At 44.4% G+C, this 18,393-nt stretch overlaps 1 protein-coding gene across 1 annotated transcript in view; it reads right to left on the bottom strand.

Moving 5' to 3' along the window:
• The window catches only part of ATRNL1 (attractin like 1), a 1,044,719-nt gene that overhangs the window by 934,574 nt on the left and 91,752 nt on the right, over positions 1-18,393 (bottom strand). The window contains exon 2 of the mRNA XM_065407744.1: positions 1,235-1,318. Coding sequence (XP_065263816.1) covers positions 1,235-1,318 — 84 coding nt within the window. The remainder of the gene's footprint in view (positions 1-1,234; positions 1,319-18,393) is intronic.

Below are 18,393 nucleotides of genomic sequence, written 5' to 3'. Positions count from 1 at the left end.
GAGTCCACATTCGTTACTGGCTTGGTGAAATCCAGTTATAGAACACACCACCAGCTTGGGGAATCTGCCCTGTTTTCTGACAGTCTGCCCAGAGGTAGGAACTCACAGTCGTGAGCCGCTCCAGACAGCATGACAATTGTGAGATGCAAAAAGTTCAGACTCCATGATATAGCTAATAAAGTTTTAGTCCTGAACTCTAATGGTATATTGCTGAGACAGTGCTATGTAAAAACTTTCAACTGGAAGCAAGGGGTGCTATATTGTTCAGTGATTTTATTATGAGGGTAAATGCTAGGGATTATGAAGATTTCAACCCAGGATTCTTAAATCAGAGGCTATGCTACTTAACCACATATGAAATGCCCTTATAAACATAACTATAAAAGAAATGAATCCACTGTATACGAAGGCTATGTTTTGTAAGAGATCCTCTAGTATTATACATGTTCAAAATATTAGGGGGTTATATTACATGTATATAAAGACTGCTCAAAGGGATCCTGCTGTTTCTTTACTCTTCAAAGTAACTCATTCAGGCTATTCACCTTCAGCTCCTTGACACTGTGGGGGGATAGCTCAGTGGTTTGAGCATTAGCCTGCTAAACCCAGGATTGTGAGTTCAATCCTTGAGGAGGCCACTTAGGGATCTAGGGCAAAATCAGTACTTAGTCCTGCTAGTGAAGGCAGGGGGCTGGACTCGATGACCTTTCGAGGTCCCTTCCAGTTCTAGGAGACAGGATATCTCTACATATTTTTTTTTTTTTTTTTTTTTTTTTTTAGATAGGACACCTGCTGGGCATATTTCCAGTTAAATGGCATTAGTTTGGCCTTTGGATATTTTCTGTACTTTAAGCTACTCCTGATACATCACTGAGGAGAACAATAACAACATGCTAGATGACAGGGTTCTGTGACTATATATGGGGCACACAACATGTTTTAATAATCAAACAGACAATAAAAAGTTATTATAGGGTTTTCAAAAACGTGGAGTGTTGGCCTAACTTTTGTCATTGACTTCAGTGGGAAGAAAGCCCAACTATGACCACTTCTGAAAATCCCACCCTAGCTTTTTAACTTTAATAATTATCACTGTTAAAAAGTTTAAGAAATGTACCTGTATGCTTAGCATCCAGGTGCTTTAAACAGAACATATACTGAATTAACTCTCTAAACCACTGGAGTAAACACATCATACATCAGACAGTTAGATCTATTTAAAATATATACTTACTATCCTTCAATTAACCATGTACATTTCGTTTTATATTTATAATTTATTGGTCCATCTGTTAAATATCCAGAGGGTTCTGTTAACCTAAAAGAGAAAAAACAGTAATATAATAAACCTTAAGACGTTTCTTGAAGCACAGTAGCATAAAAATATCAACACCCAATTACAGATGTTTGGATGGGGTGACAATCAGAATCTTTTATCTTGGAGGTGGCTTGCATTTGTTTAATAATCTGAGGCTTCATATCCTGTATCTTTTGTTTCAGTGTATTATAAATGCAGATGGTGATATATCACCACCAGTTTATTTCCTTTGCCTCAAATATTACTCGAAGCTACTTTAACTTGCATCTTCTTCTAGCTCTGTGGTGTGCAAAAATTACACACAACTTACACTGCCCTTCACAGAGTGGGTCTAGCAGAGTGTAAAGAAAGGTTTAATTTGTGTCATCTTACACACTGCCTCTGAATTTAGCCCATAGCATCATTGCGGAAGGTTGTCAAAGTTTCACTGAAATAAATGGAGCTCTGATAATTTACACCCTCTCTGTCTTACTCTGTTTACCACAGAAGAAAGAACGAAAGTTGAAATTCAGAGTGGCAGTTGTCAACTAAATACAAAATACAAACATTTTACAAGTGATGATTAAGTAAAAGATCAGAACACATATACATACATATTAATTGTTCTTGCTAGAACTATTATGCTTCCATTCTTATCTTACATGCCACTGACCCAGAACAAGGTGTAACTTGCAATTCCCTTACAAAGTAGTAGTAGAATGGATATAGGTAGATCTGAGGAAGTCTTGAGCTGGTTACAACTGGGTGGAAAACAACTAAATTCTCTCACCAGCAGTGTAAGTGCACAAGGATCTAGCTTATGTCACCGTAACCATCATCTCTGAATTTGCCCATGTATGTACATGTGCAAAAAGTGGTCTACAACTTTTACTGAAAATGAATTACATTTAAACTTGAACTGACTTCAAGCATTCAACTCCTAACTGCCCCTCTGCCACCCTATCACTGAGGTCCATTATTCCAAATTTCAGGCTATAAACACCTGGAAGTGCAGTTGAGATCAGAGATAGAGAATCCTTGTTCTATAAAGGAGATTGTTGCTGCTAGAGAGGTATCTGTGAGGACCTTTATCTTTGAAATTCACTCCCTCAGTCTGCCAGGTCTGAAATTTGTTAATCTTTAAGGCACACTGCAATGCCCACCTTTTAAGAGAGAATTAACAAGGTGGTAGTGATTGAGATTTTTTATTCTTTTTTGCCAGGCTATTGGTGGTGAGGTGGGGTTGATGTAACTGTAATAATTACTTAATTTTGAAAATCTTTCAAAAGCACCTAGGAGGTGCTAATAGGTGCTTTTATCTTTTATCTTCACAAATGTAGAGAGACAGAAAACCACTGAACCACTGAAAAAAGGGTGGCAATATGGGTGGCAGAGTGGGGGGGAAATAAGCATACCTCAGTCAGCTGCCTTTGTAGCAAGAATTCTCCCCTGCCCCAGCAGCCAATTATTAAGTCTTGTAACTGACTCCTCGGCAAGGAGTCGCTGTGAGCACTGTGGTAACCCGTTCCCTAGATTACTGGTAGCATGCTGAGTGTACAATGTGCTTAGAGACAAGTGCTGTGGGCACTCTGAGCTGTAGGTCCTGCAGGTTCTAGCCTCTGGTGGTTTCCCATGAACACTCGCAAGAGTTTGATGAATAATGGGGGGCTGTTTTTCTAGAGCTGACAAATATTCTGATTACCCTAGGCATGATTGCTTTAAGTTACAAGCAAAAGATGAACCAACAGTTCCTAATTCAACCCCTAATTCAGGGGTCTGAAGGTGGAGCGCCTCCAAGCCACCTCTCTCATCATGCACCAACCAGCAGATCCCCCAGATATAATTTAATCCTTTTGTCTGTCTTATTCAGACCTGTACACAAACACACTGTTTGCAGGCCACATCCAATCATCTACCTGTCTCATCTACCACTGCCCCCTTGCCAGTAACAGGCTGTTTCCCAGCCAAGCTCTCAACCTTTCAAGATATATCTACACTGCAATGTAAGCCCAGGTTAGTGGGACTCAAGTCAGCTGAACAGTGTTAAAGAACCCTAGATTTGAGCACCTACACTTCTTTTTAACACTATATTAAGAACTTTCTAACCCAGGCTCTAAACTGGGGCTCTAGCATCCGCACTGCAGCAAACAGACTCAGGTCAAACCAACCATATCCCAGACCCCCGACACACTCACAAAATGCGGCTGCTCTAGCCCTTTGTCCAGGGTGGACTGTGGGTAAACTTTACTGCTCACCCTGCATGTTACAGGAGATTTGAACAGTCTGCCAATACAGCCTGCCACACAAAATGAAGACGACCCCTTTTCGAGAATGTCTCTTGCTTGCATTTTCACGCCTGTGTCAGAAAACATGCAGAGCTTTTGTGAGATGCTGGTGGACGTTTCGGCAATGTTTGCTGACCCACCAAAGGCACCTTACAGAGCTTCAGATGGAGCAGCAGGAGGCAGCAATGGAGAAAAAGTACCCTGGCATAGCATACTCTCACTGGCCGATACTGCTCAGTACACTCAGTATAGCTGCTGATGCCCCCTACATAGATCGGCATTTCTGGGACAGGGCCACAAACACAGACTGATGGGACCACATCATCATGCAGACCTGGGATGACCAGCAGTGGGTCCAGAACACTTTTTCATGAAGAAAGCTACATTTCTGGAGCTCTACAAGCAGCTTGTCCCAACCCTCCAGCATAAAGAGAGACACATGAGGGCACCGTTGCTGGTGCAGAAGCATATTGCTATAGCCATCTGGAAGCTGGCTACCCCAACCTGCTAGAGGTCCATTTCCAACCAGTTTGGTGTTGGAAAGTCAACTGTGGGTAAAGTGGTGGCAGAGGTATCTGAGGTAATCAGGTGTGTGGTTTACCCCAAGGTGACAGGCATAAAAGATATTCCAGATAATTGCAGGCTTTGTGCCCATATGCCCACAGTTTACCCTGCTCACCGAGCACATGAACACAAGAACTGCAAAGGGTACTACTCCATTTTTATGCAGGCCCTCATGGACCTCAAGGTTGATTTATGAATGCCAATGTGGGAAAACTCATGATGCCAGGGTTTTTTGCTGATCGGGAGTCTACATTCATGGATAGGCTGGGACACTATTCCCACCAAATGACATTATCATAAACAGAGTTACTGACCCACCGTTATTCTGGGGGCCCACATAACCCCATTTGACTTGGCCTATGAAACTGTACCTAGATTTGAGAGGCCCTGACAAAAGACTATTTAATTACACTCTCCACAGGCGTAGAATGGTTGTTGAATGTGCTTTGGGCAGATTGAAATCCTATTAGAGAGGTCTACAGGCCTATTTGGATGCTAGTGTCATTAATTCTGCTGCATCACTGTGGCTTCTTGGACTCTTCACAATCTCTGTGAAGCCAGAAATGAGCCATGTCCCCCAGTGGAGTTATGACAGTGAGGGGCTGTTGAATCAGTATACTTAGCTAGAAAGTGCACCTACCTACACTGGAGCTGGATGCACTCAGGCAAACAGAAGTCAAGGATGTTTTGTGTTCCAACATTATGGACTTGAAGAGGGTAGTACCACTATAAATGTGCTAGTGCAGGAGAAGGAGGAGGCTAATTGATTTGGGGGTGGTACAGTGCTTGAAGAAGGATAGAGCTTGATTGCCATGCAATGTACTTATGAAAGACATGCTTAATTATTAATTGGGGAGATGATTCACAGTATGGATTCATATAAGAAAGTGCCTGAAGTGTGAACTGCTCTACCTACCGGCATCGAGGAGCAGCTTATTAATTCCAAGTTGTTCCTGGTCATATGTTTAGCTTTATTATTTCAAATCAGGATTGTATGATGAGCTGCAATGGCAGCAAAAAACTCTCTTGATGACATAAAAAGCTTTATTTATAATCGTGTTAAAACAGTACTAAAGTCACCCACTGCGAGGCAGACCAGCTGCCATTACAACACCCATACACCAGTTACAAAAGAACATTTCCAAAAAAGGGTGCATGAACCAGTACAAACATGTGCCCTGGCCCCCTCTTCTCCTTTCCCTTCTTTTCTCATTTGCCATGCACTTGACATCGGGGATGGAGGTATCCACAGGTGAGGGGGTCAAGACGGAAGTCTGTATGTGGTTTAGAAATAGCCTTAAGACAGAAAACTGGCATTAACATACAAAATGGAAACTTCTATTGGTTGATTTCACATAAATTAAGAAAATAGGGCCAATTTTCTGCAAATTTTACATTATTTTGTGCTTCAGAGTTGCGATTTGATCCTGCAGTCACACTGAATTAACATTGAGTTTGGCCTGAGTAAGCGACTGGCAAATCTACAACTGTCTAGGTGTTCTCAAATAAAACCATAATGAAGTGTAACCTGACATCCCTAGCAGTAGGATCAGGTTGTTTAACACAAGAGGAGGTTGAAAACAGACTGTTGGTGTTGAGTCTTTGTATACAATCTTTGGATGGAGTGCAAAGATTAATAGATTTCAGCTGAGTAGGAACTAAATTGGTGTCTTTTCATAGACAAATATAAATACAGCGGTATAATAGTCCTAAAACTCTATACTTTTGCCCCCAGATAAACAAACTGTATACCAGAAAGTGTAAGTACAGGAGAGAATTCTTGCACAATTGCTTTTGGCTATTTTACCCACGAGATACATATTTATTCAGTTGTTTGGGCAGCGGTGGAACTGAAGTGGACATATAACTTACCCATCTTGTCTCTCTAATATAACATAAAGGCATAAATGCTGCATTATTGATCTTGAAATTGGGTCAGCACACTCAAGCAGAGCCCCACTGAAGTTAATTGCTCTCTGCTCGGGTGGAACCTTGTGCCAGTGCAAATCCGATTACAGGATGGGGCTTATGTTTGGATGTGTGCTCTTTCACTACCTTTAAAACATTAACCCTCTAGAAAAAATGGGAGCAGGATATCAAATTCCAATTCAAGTAATGAAATGTTAGTATTACTGTTCTATAATTCATTCATAGATACTAGGTTTACTTATACAGCAGGCTGCAACAAATTTATTTTTACTCTAAATACTGTGAAATATCAGTGGCACTCATTTACACTCAATACCAGTGTTTTCCTGGTAGCTTTCGAAATTTAAGGAAGGTAACATATAAGGGTACGTCTTCACTACCCGCTGTATCAGCGGGTAGCAATCGATTTATCCGGGATCGATATATCGCGTCTCGTTAAGACGCGATATATCGATCCCCGAACGCGCTCACCGTCGACTCCAGAACTCCACCAGAGCAAGCGGCGGTAGCGCAGTCGACGGGGGAGCCACGGCCGTCGATCCCACGCCGTGTGGACCCCAGGTAATTTGATCTAAGATACTTGGACTTCAGCTACGCTATTCGCGTAGCTGAAGTTGCGTATCTTAGATCGATCCCCCCCCCCCAGTGTAGACTAGCCCTAAGGGCTGTTTCCCTTACATCCAGCCCTGTGGCACTGGTAAATTGCAAACGATTTCCTGTTCCACACAAAAGTTGATGATTTTTTGATAAACAATTTCCTGGAAAAGGGAGATAGCCATTGATGAAGCCATTCCACTTCACTGTAAAAAAAATAGTCTGATATTGCTTTGTAATAATGTCAGTGGAAATGATAAGATGAAGGATTTTTTGTTTTAAGTAAAATAACACTACTCTGTTTTATCATACCCTAATATTTGTTTCCTGTGTTACACTGAACTTCCTTGCATCTTTTTCCTTCCAGAATATTATCAAATCCCATGGATGCTACTACTGATTAGAGCAAGCTTTCTAGAAGGTACAGTATGCATAACTTTCACAGCAAGTGTTAAACTACTGTCATTTTAGATTGCAAGTCAGCATTCATATACACAGTCTAATCATTCATAATTAAATAGGAATACATTAAAACGTATAAAGCATTAAGAAATTGTCCAAGAGAAAAGCTATGTATGCCAATAAAACTTGATTGGCCAACTTCTGGAGAAAAGGTAAAGTGTTGTATAACTAATTAAAACCATTCAGAAATAATCACTGATAGATCAATCAACCACAAAGCTAATCTATAATTACCTACACAGGAAGAATATATCTGATACTAAAGGGCTCCTTAATCTAGCAGACAAAAGCAGAAAAAGATGAAATGGCTGGAAGCTGAAGTCAGCAAAATTCAAACTGAAAATAAGATGCAAGCGTGTAACAGAGTGAGTAATTAACCACTGAAACAGATTACCAAGTATTGTGAATAAATTCTCCATCACTTGGCATCTTTGAATCAAGACTGGAGTCTCTCCAAAAAGTATGCTGTAGCTAGATGCAAGAATAACGAGGTGAAATCTACTGCCTGTATTACAATGGAGATCAGCTAGATAATGATAAGTGTCTTCCAGTTTTAATATCTATAAACCAATTAAAATGGTCATATCATGCTATCCTGGGTTCTTCTATGGGACAGAATGATATGGTCAAGTTTTTCAGAATACTCAGTTAATTTGAAGTTGTGCTGTCCTCAAGACGTGCCACTGATGGTGCGACCTCGAAGGACAAGGGCATGTCTGAAAGGCCCAATAGAAACTATAGAGAAGCCTGGAGGGGGAACATCAGAATTTCACTGCAAACACTTCCCATCTACCGTTGCATGCTACCTTCCATCTTAAGTATGAAATGATATGTCCCCATACAATGTAGTTCTGCAATGAGTATGACATTTGATATTTTATCAAATTGGTCACAAGGTTTCTAGTTCACAAAGGTGCATACAATTATCTGGAGAGGCAGATGTTCTTTCAGTTTCCTCATAAATTCCTTGTTTTTATGGGTTTGACTGCATGATACTACTACTGTGGTTTGAAGAAAAATTGTCTTGCTAAACAAGTTTATGTACGTTTTGGTCTCTTAATATGCTATCTTTCTACTATACACTATTTAAGTTAATTAGCCTTTTACGGTGACACAAATTTTAGTCAAGAATAATTGCTACTGCTCTGTGCTGAATTCATCCATAACTTTTGTATGGACTGGTCTAAATTCAACAACATACTAAAATGACATGTTGCTGGGTATGCTGTCTTTTTCTCTATAGCTTCCTGGGGTATTATCCTTTTGCGGTCTATATTTGACTGAGAGAGCCAGGCTTTTACTTAATTACTTAGGGGACAGAACCAGTCTGACAATTTGTCTTGACTTACAGGGAAAGACAACAAATTTAAGGTCTAGCCACATACGGGTCTACAGAAGTCATTCACCAATCTGTCACTCCACTCAAAAACAAGAAGTGTCACTTTTTATGCTGTAAATGAAAGCCAAGAGATACCCAAATCCAGTGCCGTCTGTCCCTGATGAGGGAAATAATGCCCTTTTCACTATTTCTTTAAAGCAGGCATGCATTTTTTTAGCCTGTAAAACAAAAGCAGTATCATTCTTCCTGTTGTGACTGGCTATGGGCCGGTCCCCAAAGACAAACTCCATGATATTTTCATGTACTATCAAGTTATCTCAACTCTTAGGGAAAAAAATAAAAAGCGCTATGCTTACTTCGTAAGATGATGGTTGGGGCTCTGAAAAGATCAGATTCTTATTAATTGTACATTTTCAGTACGTTAGAAAATGGTGAATAATTAATGGCTTATTTACTAGATAATTAATTTTTGCTCATGATTTGTGTCAAGCTGCATTAGGACGGTAACCGGAATTTAATTAAAACACACAAAACAGCATATAACATTCATTTTTATTGAACAAAACAAATCCTTAATATACTACGTGACCGATTGTGCCACATTTATGAAGCTTCGTCTCAGAAATTAGATTTTTTTCCCCGATTCTAACTTTACATAGAAAAGAAGTCTAATTCAAAGGTTTTTGATAGAGGCTCATGGATTCAGCATATTTTTTATTTAAATGTTTTAAGAGATTATAGTAAGTTTAGGCCTTAACACATTTTGTATTACATTCTGATTTCATTTGAAACAGGGTTATTAAAAAAAAGAGAGAGAGAATACTATAATTTAAATAAACACCGTGGTTTTTTTAAATTATTTTTTCCAGAAAAAACGAGGTTACTTACCTGTAACTGGAAGTTCTTCGAGATGAGTGGTCCCTATCTGTATTCCACACGTGGGTATGCATGTGCACCATGCATCTGAGCCCAGAAGTGTTTCCTAGCAGTGTCCGTTGGCTTGCACGCACATAATGCATCTCCTCATGCTCCCAACTGAGAGTATAAAAGTGTTGGTCGACGATACTCTCTTCCCTCTCTTACCATTGTGTAACGTATCCAAAGCAGAGGGGAAGGAGGGCAGGTAGTAGAATACAAATAGGGACCACATATCTCAAAGAACCTCCCGTTACAGTTAAGTAACCTCCTCCTCTTCGAGTGTTGTTCCCTGTGTGTATTCCAAACATGGGTGACTTGTGAGCAGTGATGAGTATGGAGATGGGTGCAAGGATGCGAATGAAATACCCATCTGCAGTACAGCGTGGCCAATGGTTGCATTAATTGCTGCTGCGTGTGTTATGGCGTAGTGCACCGTAAACATGTGGCTAGAGTGCCATGTTGCAGCCCAGCAGATGTCCTGCCATGGCACATCCACTAGTGAGGTCAAGGAGGTGGCATGTGCTCATGTAGAATGTGCCATCACTCCCCCGGGAGGGGTTAGGTCGGAGCGTCTGTAGCATTCCAGTATGCACCCTGAGACCCATTTAGAGATCCTTTGGGATGAGATGGCCTGGGCCTTTGACCTTTCTGCGATAGCGACGAAAAGCTTCAGCAACTTCGATGCGCCTTGTACAGGTGGAACGCCAGGGTGTGTCGAATGCCAAGGGAGTGCAAGACCCTGTTGGTGGGGGAGGCCTGTGACTCCAAATGGAACACAGGCAAGTGAATGGATTGATTGAGGTGTAATTCAGACACCGCCCTTAGGAAAGAATTTGGGGTGCAGTCTTAAGGAGACCTTGCCCTTGCTAAATACTTTGTGGGAGGGGTTGCCATCATGACAGTGAGGTCTCTGACTTGTCTGGCCAAGGTGACGGCAACCAAGAACCCCACTTTCATAGAGAGGTGAGTCAGAGAGCATGTTGCCATGGGTTCAAAGGGTGATCTCATGAGGGCGGAGAGAAGAAGGTTAAGGTCCCATGGGGATGTGGGCTTCACAACTGGTAGAAAGGTGTTGAGCAAGCCCTTTGTGAAGTGAAGTGCACAGTCACAGGCTGTGTAAAGATGGATGTGCCCTCCACTGGTGGGAGGAAGGCGCTAAGTGCCACCAGGTGTACTCGGACAATGTTGAGAGTCAGGCCTGATGTTCTGAGGGCGAGGTGGTAGTCCAGGACAACTGGAATGGTCATCATGTAGTCAGCATCTCCATTTAGTGTGATAGCAGGTTCTGGTGGACACTCTCCTGCTTTGGGTGAGGATTTGCCAAACCGGGACGGAGCATGCATGGTCTATACTCAACGCCCATCCAAATACCAGGGTGTGAGGTGAAGAGGGCCTGGGATGTCGGAGTCTGCCCTGATCTTGTCTAAGGAGATCCAGGAGCAGGCAGAGTCAGATGTATGGTCAGTCAGGCAGAGAGCCTCAGGATGTTGGTGAACCAGAATTGCCAGGACCAGTAGGCCACTATCACACAGAACCTTGCAACAAACATGCAGCAGAAGGGGAATGAGGAGAAAAGATGTAGCAGAGGTCACCCATCCAGAACAGGAGGAAAGCATTGCTTTGAGAGCACTTACATAGAGCCACCCTGGAGCAATTGAGGGGGAGTTTCCAATTCAATTGAGAGGCAAAGAGATGCTAATGAGGGGTGCCCCATCATGTGAAGAGACCATTGAGAGTTATATCATGGGTTTCCCATTCATGGTCTAGATTCAGGGCTCTGCTGAGCCTGTCGGCCAGGGAATTCTGGACACCCAGCAGGTATGAGCCTGAAGCATTACCTGGTTCCTGATGCACCAGTTCCAGAACTGAAAAGACTCAGCACTGAGGGAGGGAGACGTGGCTCCCCCTGCTTGTTGATGTATACCACAGCAGTAATGTTGCTGGAGAGAAGCTGAACATGACAGGACCATATGAGCAGAAGGAAGGCTTTGTAGATGAGACTGACTGTCCTGAGTTCTAATATGTTGATGTGTAGTCTCGCTTCCCACAACATCCACGCCTCCTATGCTATGTGATGGTTTAAGTGGGCACCTCAGACCACGAGGGAGGCGTCTGCTGTAATGGTGGCTTGTGATGTGGGAAGGTTGAAGGGGGTGCCTATCATGATCTAGGATGGGTCGTACCACCAGATGAGAGAGGCCAACAGGCACCAGGCCAGTGACCCCAGAAGTCGATGCAGTCCCTGCTAGGTTTGTAGGTGAAGAGAAGCCAAGCCTGTAGGCAGCACAGATGGAGCCGCGCACATGGCATCATGTGAAAGCAGACTTCCATATGCTCCAGGAGGGAGAGGCATTGGTGGACCTTGGTGCAGAGCCTACCGTGAAGACAAGTGATGAGGGCATTCATCGTTGAGAAATAGTCTGCCGTCAGGAAAGCTCGTGGTGCAATCGAATCCAACCTTGCCCCTATGAAGTTTGTTGTCTGTGTGGGATCAAAACGGATTTATCTCCATTGAAGCAGATACCCAGGGATGCAAGGAGGCTGTGAAGAGAGTGGATCATAGAGAGAGCGCTTTCTGCCAAGATCCCACCACAAGGAGCCAATTGTCCAGGTAGGAGAACACTGGGTAGCCTAGGTGCTGCATCTGGGCCTCTACCACTGCAAAGACCTTTGTGAATGCCCTTTGCATTGTTGCAATGCCAAACAGGAGGACCCAAAATTGATAGTGTTGCTGTCCCAGCCTGAAACAGAGAAGCTTCCTGTGTGACAGGTGACTGTCCACATGGAAGTAAGCATCCTTCATGTCGAGAGCCACGAACCACACACACTGGTGGAGGGAAGGGATGATCAATACCAGTGTAAACATCTGGAACTTGGACTTCCTGATAAATGTATTTAGCAGCCAAAGATGGAGAATGGGAATGAGGAAGTATGGCGAGTAAAAGCCTCTCCTCCAGTATTGAGGAGGGATATACTCTAGCATACCCTTGAGGAGCAAAGCATCTGCTTCTTGTTGGGGAAGTAGTTGGTGGGAGGGAGGGGGAGAGGGGATCGGATGGGAGGGCAATAAGGTGGGAAGAGGAGGAACTCTGTGGATATCCATGGTGGATGATCTCTAATACCCAACTGTCTGTGGTGGTATTACCCAAATTGTGGGTGAATAGGGCAAAATGGCCCCGAAAGAGGATTTGGGGCATGATACATGGCATCGAAGGAGGTTCGTGGTTCTTGACTTGAGTGTCAAAATTCACCCTTGGCCTGTGATTGAAGGCAGTCGCAGAGGTGGTAGTGGCAAAGCAGAGAATCAAAGTCTCTGAGACCGTTGTCATTTTTATGGGGGTTCTTGTGGGCATTGGTAGTACGCCAGGTACGACGTATGCAGCCGCAGGCAAAAGGCTTACCTCTGGTGCCTGCGTCTGGGGCCTGGAGTGTAGATGCCGAGGGAACGCCGCATGGACCTTGAATCCTTGAGACAGTGGAGGAACTCGTCTGTCTTCTCATTGAAGAGGTTAGTCTCGTCTAAAGGGAGGTCTTCAATCATATATTGGACCTCCCTGGGGAAACCAGAGGATTGAAGCCATGTGTCCCTTTGCATGACTATGCCGGTGGCTAGCGACTGAGAAGCAGTATCGGCCGCATCCACTGTAGCCTGGAGGGCCACCTTGGTTACCAGCATGTCCTTGAACTCTGCTAGCCTGTCGTAGGTGTTAAAATTGAACTTGGCCAGCAAAGCCAGATGAGTTTCATATTACAAAACTCAAATCCTGCAGATGAAAAGGCCTTTCGTCCCAGCAGGTCCAGTCTGTCGTGCCTCTTCAGCAGCTGCTTGAATGACCAGGGAGTTGGGAGCAGGGTGGGTAAATAAAAAGCCAGCCCATTTAGCTGGCACAAAATACCATCTCTCTGCTCACTTAGGTGAGGGTGCATACAAGGCTGGTGTGTGCCACATTGCACGGGCGGTTCCACGGTGGCTTCATTGATTGGGAGTGACCTCTGGAAGGTCCTTGGGGTTGGAAGATTTCCAGCTGATGATGTTGTGGGTCCTGGACTTCCCCCAATGGAATCTGCAGATACCCTCTGTAGCAGGTCCTGATATTGCCAGTGATCATCCAGTGGAGAGAGCGGGAAGGAGATGATTCCCTCATCCAGCAACGAGGATGCGCCAGCCAGGACCGACAGAAACGGCTCAATGCCCTCCTCTTCATATACCAATGGTGCAGGCAGGTATACGGGGGATACCTGGTAGGACCCTTGGGATGGCTCTCGCCACCTCTTGTACAGATCCCAGTGCCACAGTAGGGCCAAAAGAAGGGGTCCACTGGTTGGAGTGGGCCCTACGGAAAGCAGTACCAGGCCACCAAGTAGTTTGTAGGCCAGAGGATAAGGAAGTCTGAGTCGCAGGTCCAGGCTCCTGCGTGGCAACGGGCATGGTACCATCTCAGAGAAGTCCTTGGAGTCGAAGGATAGTTCCATCATCAGTGGGACCGTCGGTACCAGGGTGCTGCAGTGCAATGCATGAGGAATGGGCTTCTCCTTCAGAGGGAACAGGGGTTCATCTTCCAGCATGAGGATGTCCTAGCTGAGTGTAGGGCCCGAGAGAAGAGGAGACTGTGGGTAGGGGGGGATCACCTCCTCCACTGTGAGGAACATCTCTGAGCAGCCTGGGGGGCACACAGCAAGACTCCAGAGGGACCTGGTGGAATCTGCAGGGTCAGCCTGTCTGGCAGGCGAGGCAATACCGTCAGAGCAGGCAGTGTCATGTCCACAGGTGAGCAGTCCTAAGGCTTCAGTACCAGGGTCACCATCGGTACCAACGGATCCCGCTGGCATTTGGCTTTGTCCTCCAGCCAGAGGGGATTTCATTGCCAGTCCCATGGAATCCACATGTAATGTCTCACCCAACCGGGTGCAGCTCAGGGAGGGAACACTGTGCTTATGAGCAGTCCTCTGTGGGGACCTGCTCTTCTGCCCATGAGAGTGCTTCTTGCTCTCATGATGGGACTGCTCTTTGGGCTTCGGTACCACCAATTCCGTACCATGAGTGGTGCTCAGAGGGGTACTTGCGGTCAGTGGTGGCTGCCCTATCTGGGGGGGAGGGATGTCTCCTAGGCTGGGATCCAAGTGCGCTCAGAGTAGCATTGCCTCCTCCATGAGATATTTATGGAGGCAGAGTTCACAGGCTTCCCTGGTCCTGGGTGGGAAGGACTTACAGATAGCGTGTCGTGCTGAAATGTGAACCTCGCCCAGGTAGTAGAGGCACTGCTGGTGCTCATCACTCACAGAGAAGGAGTGAAGGCAGGAGAGAGAGTTTTTGAATCCCAGGATCCCAGGCATAGTCCCCAGGTGGGTATAATCCCGGACTGGGGAAGAGAACTACTAACTAACCATTCCATACTATACAAGCTTATCTAACTAATTCTAAAAACTACTAAAATTATCTATAATGTACTGTATATACAAGCAGGAATAAAACTCTCGTGAAACCTGAGGGTAAGAGGGTAAGGCGATAAGAGGGAACTCGACCCACACTACCTCTTATACCCTCAGTTGGGAGTATGAGGAGATGCACTATGCACATGTGCGGACACTGCTTGGAAACACTTCCAGACTCAGAGGCGTGGGTGCACATGCACACCCACGTACGTAATACACATAGGGACCATCACTCGAAGAAGAAATCATGGATTTTTATCTACGCTGCATTCATGAAAATTGTTTAAAAAGAGCACAAACTACATTCATCTGCAATTTTTCTCACTAAGAATAATAAAACAGTCTTCCCTATTTCTTTCCCTGTAATGTATCCAGAATACATTAATGTATGAGGAAGGTTTCAAGCTTGAAACCTTGTCTCTCTCACCAACAGAAGTTGATCCAGTAAAAGATACTACCTCACCCATCTTGTCTCTCTAAAATCTGTATTCAATCAGCTGAGATGTTTATCTAAAAATTAAATAGGAATCAGTAGGCTACAATACATATATCACCATATTAAAGTTCCACTTTTATCAGAGACAACATTAAACTTATTTTGCACGGACACATGCATGAATACCACATATAAAAACGAATTCACATCATAGAAATTATACTGCCAGCTAACTTTACACACACCTCACACAATTTATTGATGCAGTTTTACATTAATTTAAATGTGTTCACCACAAGAAAGTTACACTAGTAATGAATAGTTCCACAAATAAATGGTGCAGTTTTACAGTCTGCACACTGTTTTGCTGTTTAAATTGGACATAAAAATAATGCTTTAATCCCTGATAAACTTGAAAAAAAGGCTTTACTTAAGATGATACACTAACCCAGGGGTCAGCAACCTTTCAGAAGTGGTGTGCCGAGTCTTCATTTATTCACTCTAATTTAAGGTCTCGCATGCCAGTAATACATTTTAACGTTTTTAGAAGGTCTCTTTCTATAAGTCTATAATATATACCTAAACTATTGTTGTATGTAAAGTAAATAAGGTTTTTAAAATGTTTAAGAAACTTCATTTAAAATTAAATTAAAATGCAGAGACCCCCGGACCGGTGGCCAGGACCCAGGCAGTGAGAGTGCCACTGAAAATCAGCTCGCGTGCCGCCTTTGGCACGCGTGCCATAGGCTGCCTACCCCTGCACTAACCACTGTAGTTAAATAATTTGACAAGTTAAGCATTTAGTGAAACGTTCTCTGTAAAGTGGTACTATTTTTACTACCCTAATCCACTCTAGTTTTAAGTACTGTGCAGCAGAGTCCTTTTTCAGGGAACAGGATAACATTCTAAACAGGTTTTCTTTCAATTCCCATACCAACTAAACAATAAAATGTCCACAAGATTAAGGGTTATGAGTCCCATACAGCTCAACTGAAGACAATGGGAGTTTTGCCACACCTCTGTGAGGGCCGGATAAGGCCCTCAACTGCAATTTTCCAATTTTAATTCTGTATTCTTGCTTACATTTCTGAGGTATTAGGATGAAATATGACCTCTTGGGTTACCTAGTCAGCTCTACTGCATCATAAATTAAGATTATGGATAGGAGTTTCAGAAAATGCCTATTAGTTCTTTTTATATATTCTTGCATTGATAACTCCATAACATACCCTAGCATAAGCCCCTATTTTGGAACGGATTTTTTTTTTTTTGCTCTTATCTAAATTTCTCTTTATTGGAAATACATTGCTCAATGAATTATAGCTCCAAAACTTCCCAGTCACCTGGGAAAATACCAACATCTGAAGTAAGACCAAAACACGAGGCATAAAGCTTAAATTCAGCAAAGCACTCAAACATTTTTGCTTAATCAGGCCCATAATATCTACAGATGAGTCTGAACCAATATAAAACATTCAAAAACTGCATATCTTTTTCAGAAGTTTGGTTATGAATGTATAACTCATGTCCAACTCTAATTATAATATAGTCAACCAATTAGTGCTCTGACCTCTCCTTGTCCCTTGTCTCACACATCCAAACCATGCAACTTCTTGCTTCATAACAACATTTCTGAAATCTGAACTTTCATTGGTATTAACACCCCTAAAACTAATTTAGGCTCTCACCATTTCCCATCTGGATTGTCATATCCTCTTCTCTTATACATCCCCAACACCCGAATCAGCCCTCCGCCAGGCTTTAGGACAGGAGTGGGCAAACTTTTTGGGCCGAGGGCCACATCTGGGTGGAGAAATTGTATGCAGGGCCGGGGCAGGGGGATGGGGTACGTGAGGGAGTGCGGGGTGTGGGAGGGGGTGTGGTGTGCAGGAAGGGGCTCAGGGCAAGGGATTGGGGCAGAGGAGGGATGCAGGCTGTACGAGGGGGCTCAGAGCAGGGGTGCAGACTGCGGGAGGAGGCTCAGGGCAGGGGTTTGGAGTGCAGGGTGCAGCAGGGGGCTCAGGGCAGGGGGTTGGGGTGCAGAAGGGGCGGGGGGTGCGGCAGGGGTGTGGGGTGTACGAGGGGGCTCAGGGCAGGGAGTTGGGGTGCAGGAGGGGAGCAAGGTGTACGAGGGGGCTCAGGACAAGGGTGCAGGAGGGGTGAGAGGTGCAGGCAGGGAGCTTAGGGCAGGGAGTAGGGGGGCAGGGTACAGGAGAGGTTCGGGCTCCGGCCTGGCACCGCCGCTTACCTCAAGCGGCACCGGGGTGGCAGCGGCACACACCGGGGCCAGGGCAGGCTCCCTGCATGCCTGCCCTGACCCCGGCTCCGCGCCGCTCCAAGAAGCGCTGCAACCCCTGCGGGAGAGGGGGCGAAGGGCTCCGCTTGTGCTGCCCTTGCCAAGCCTCCATGTACCTCCCCCGAAGCTCCCATTGGCCGTGGTTCCCCATTCCCGGCCAATGGGAGCTGCGGGGGGGCAGTGCCTGGAGGCAACGCATGGAGCCCTCTGCCCCACCACCCGGGGACAGGAACTATGTTTTCTTGGGCAGAGAGGGCTCAGCACATTGGGGATACTTCTTCATTATCATCCAGACAAATCCCAAAGGGACACAGCCCTTTGAGCACCACAGTTTGAGCACCACTCTGGCTGGATGTTCAATCTCCATTCATCATTGGCAATTTTATGGCACCACCAAATCTTATGACAATCACATGATCACCAGCTGTGTAGCGGCATTCCTTGGTAAATGTGTCATAATTCACTGGTCTTCCATCCTAATATGTCTGTACCAAGAAAACTGCTGAAACTGAACCAGTGCTGATAGAGGCAATTACTGATTTGACTATGTTGCTCTTAAAACAATTACAGTAAATTAGGTCCTCTAGTGACCATCTTCTGTTTTATTAATTCAACTGGCCTCCCATCTGTAGCATATTCTTTAGGCTAAAGACTCCATTTTAGTGCTAAGTTACATGTGACACTATAAGGACTCTCACTGCAAGCGCAGAGTTATAAGTCCCCTCTGAGGCTGGCAGCATTATCAGATTTAAAATCATAAAAATATACCAATCCAGGGCTCTAGGCTCCCTAACAGTCATTAACTATACAATACATGAAAAATAAGATTCAAATACTCTA

Source organism: Emys orbicularis, chromosome 7 (genome assembly GCF_028017835.1).
Source record: "Emys orbicularis isolate rEmyOrb1 chromosome 7, rEmyOrb1.hap1, whole genome shotgun sequence".
NCBI lineage: Eukaryota > Metazoa > Chordata > Testudines > Emydidae > Emys > Emys orbicularis.
Note: the sequence above shows the minus strand (reverse complement) of the source record. Positions and strands in the feature narration are given on the sequence as shown.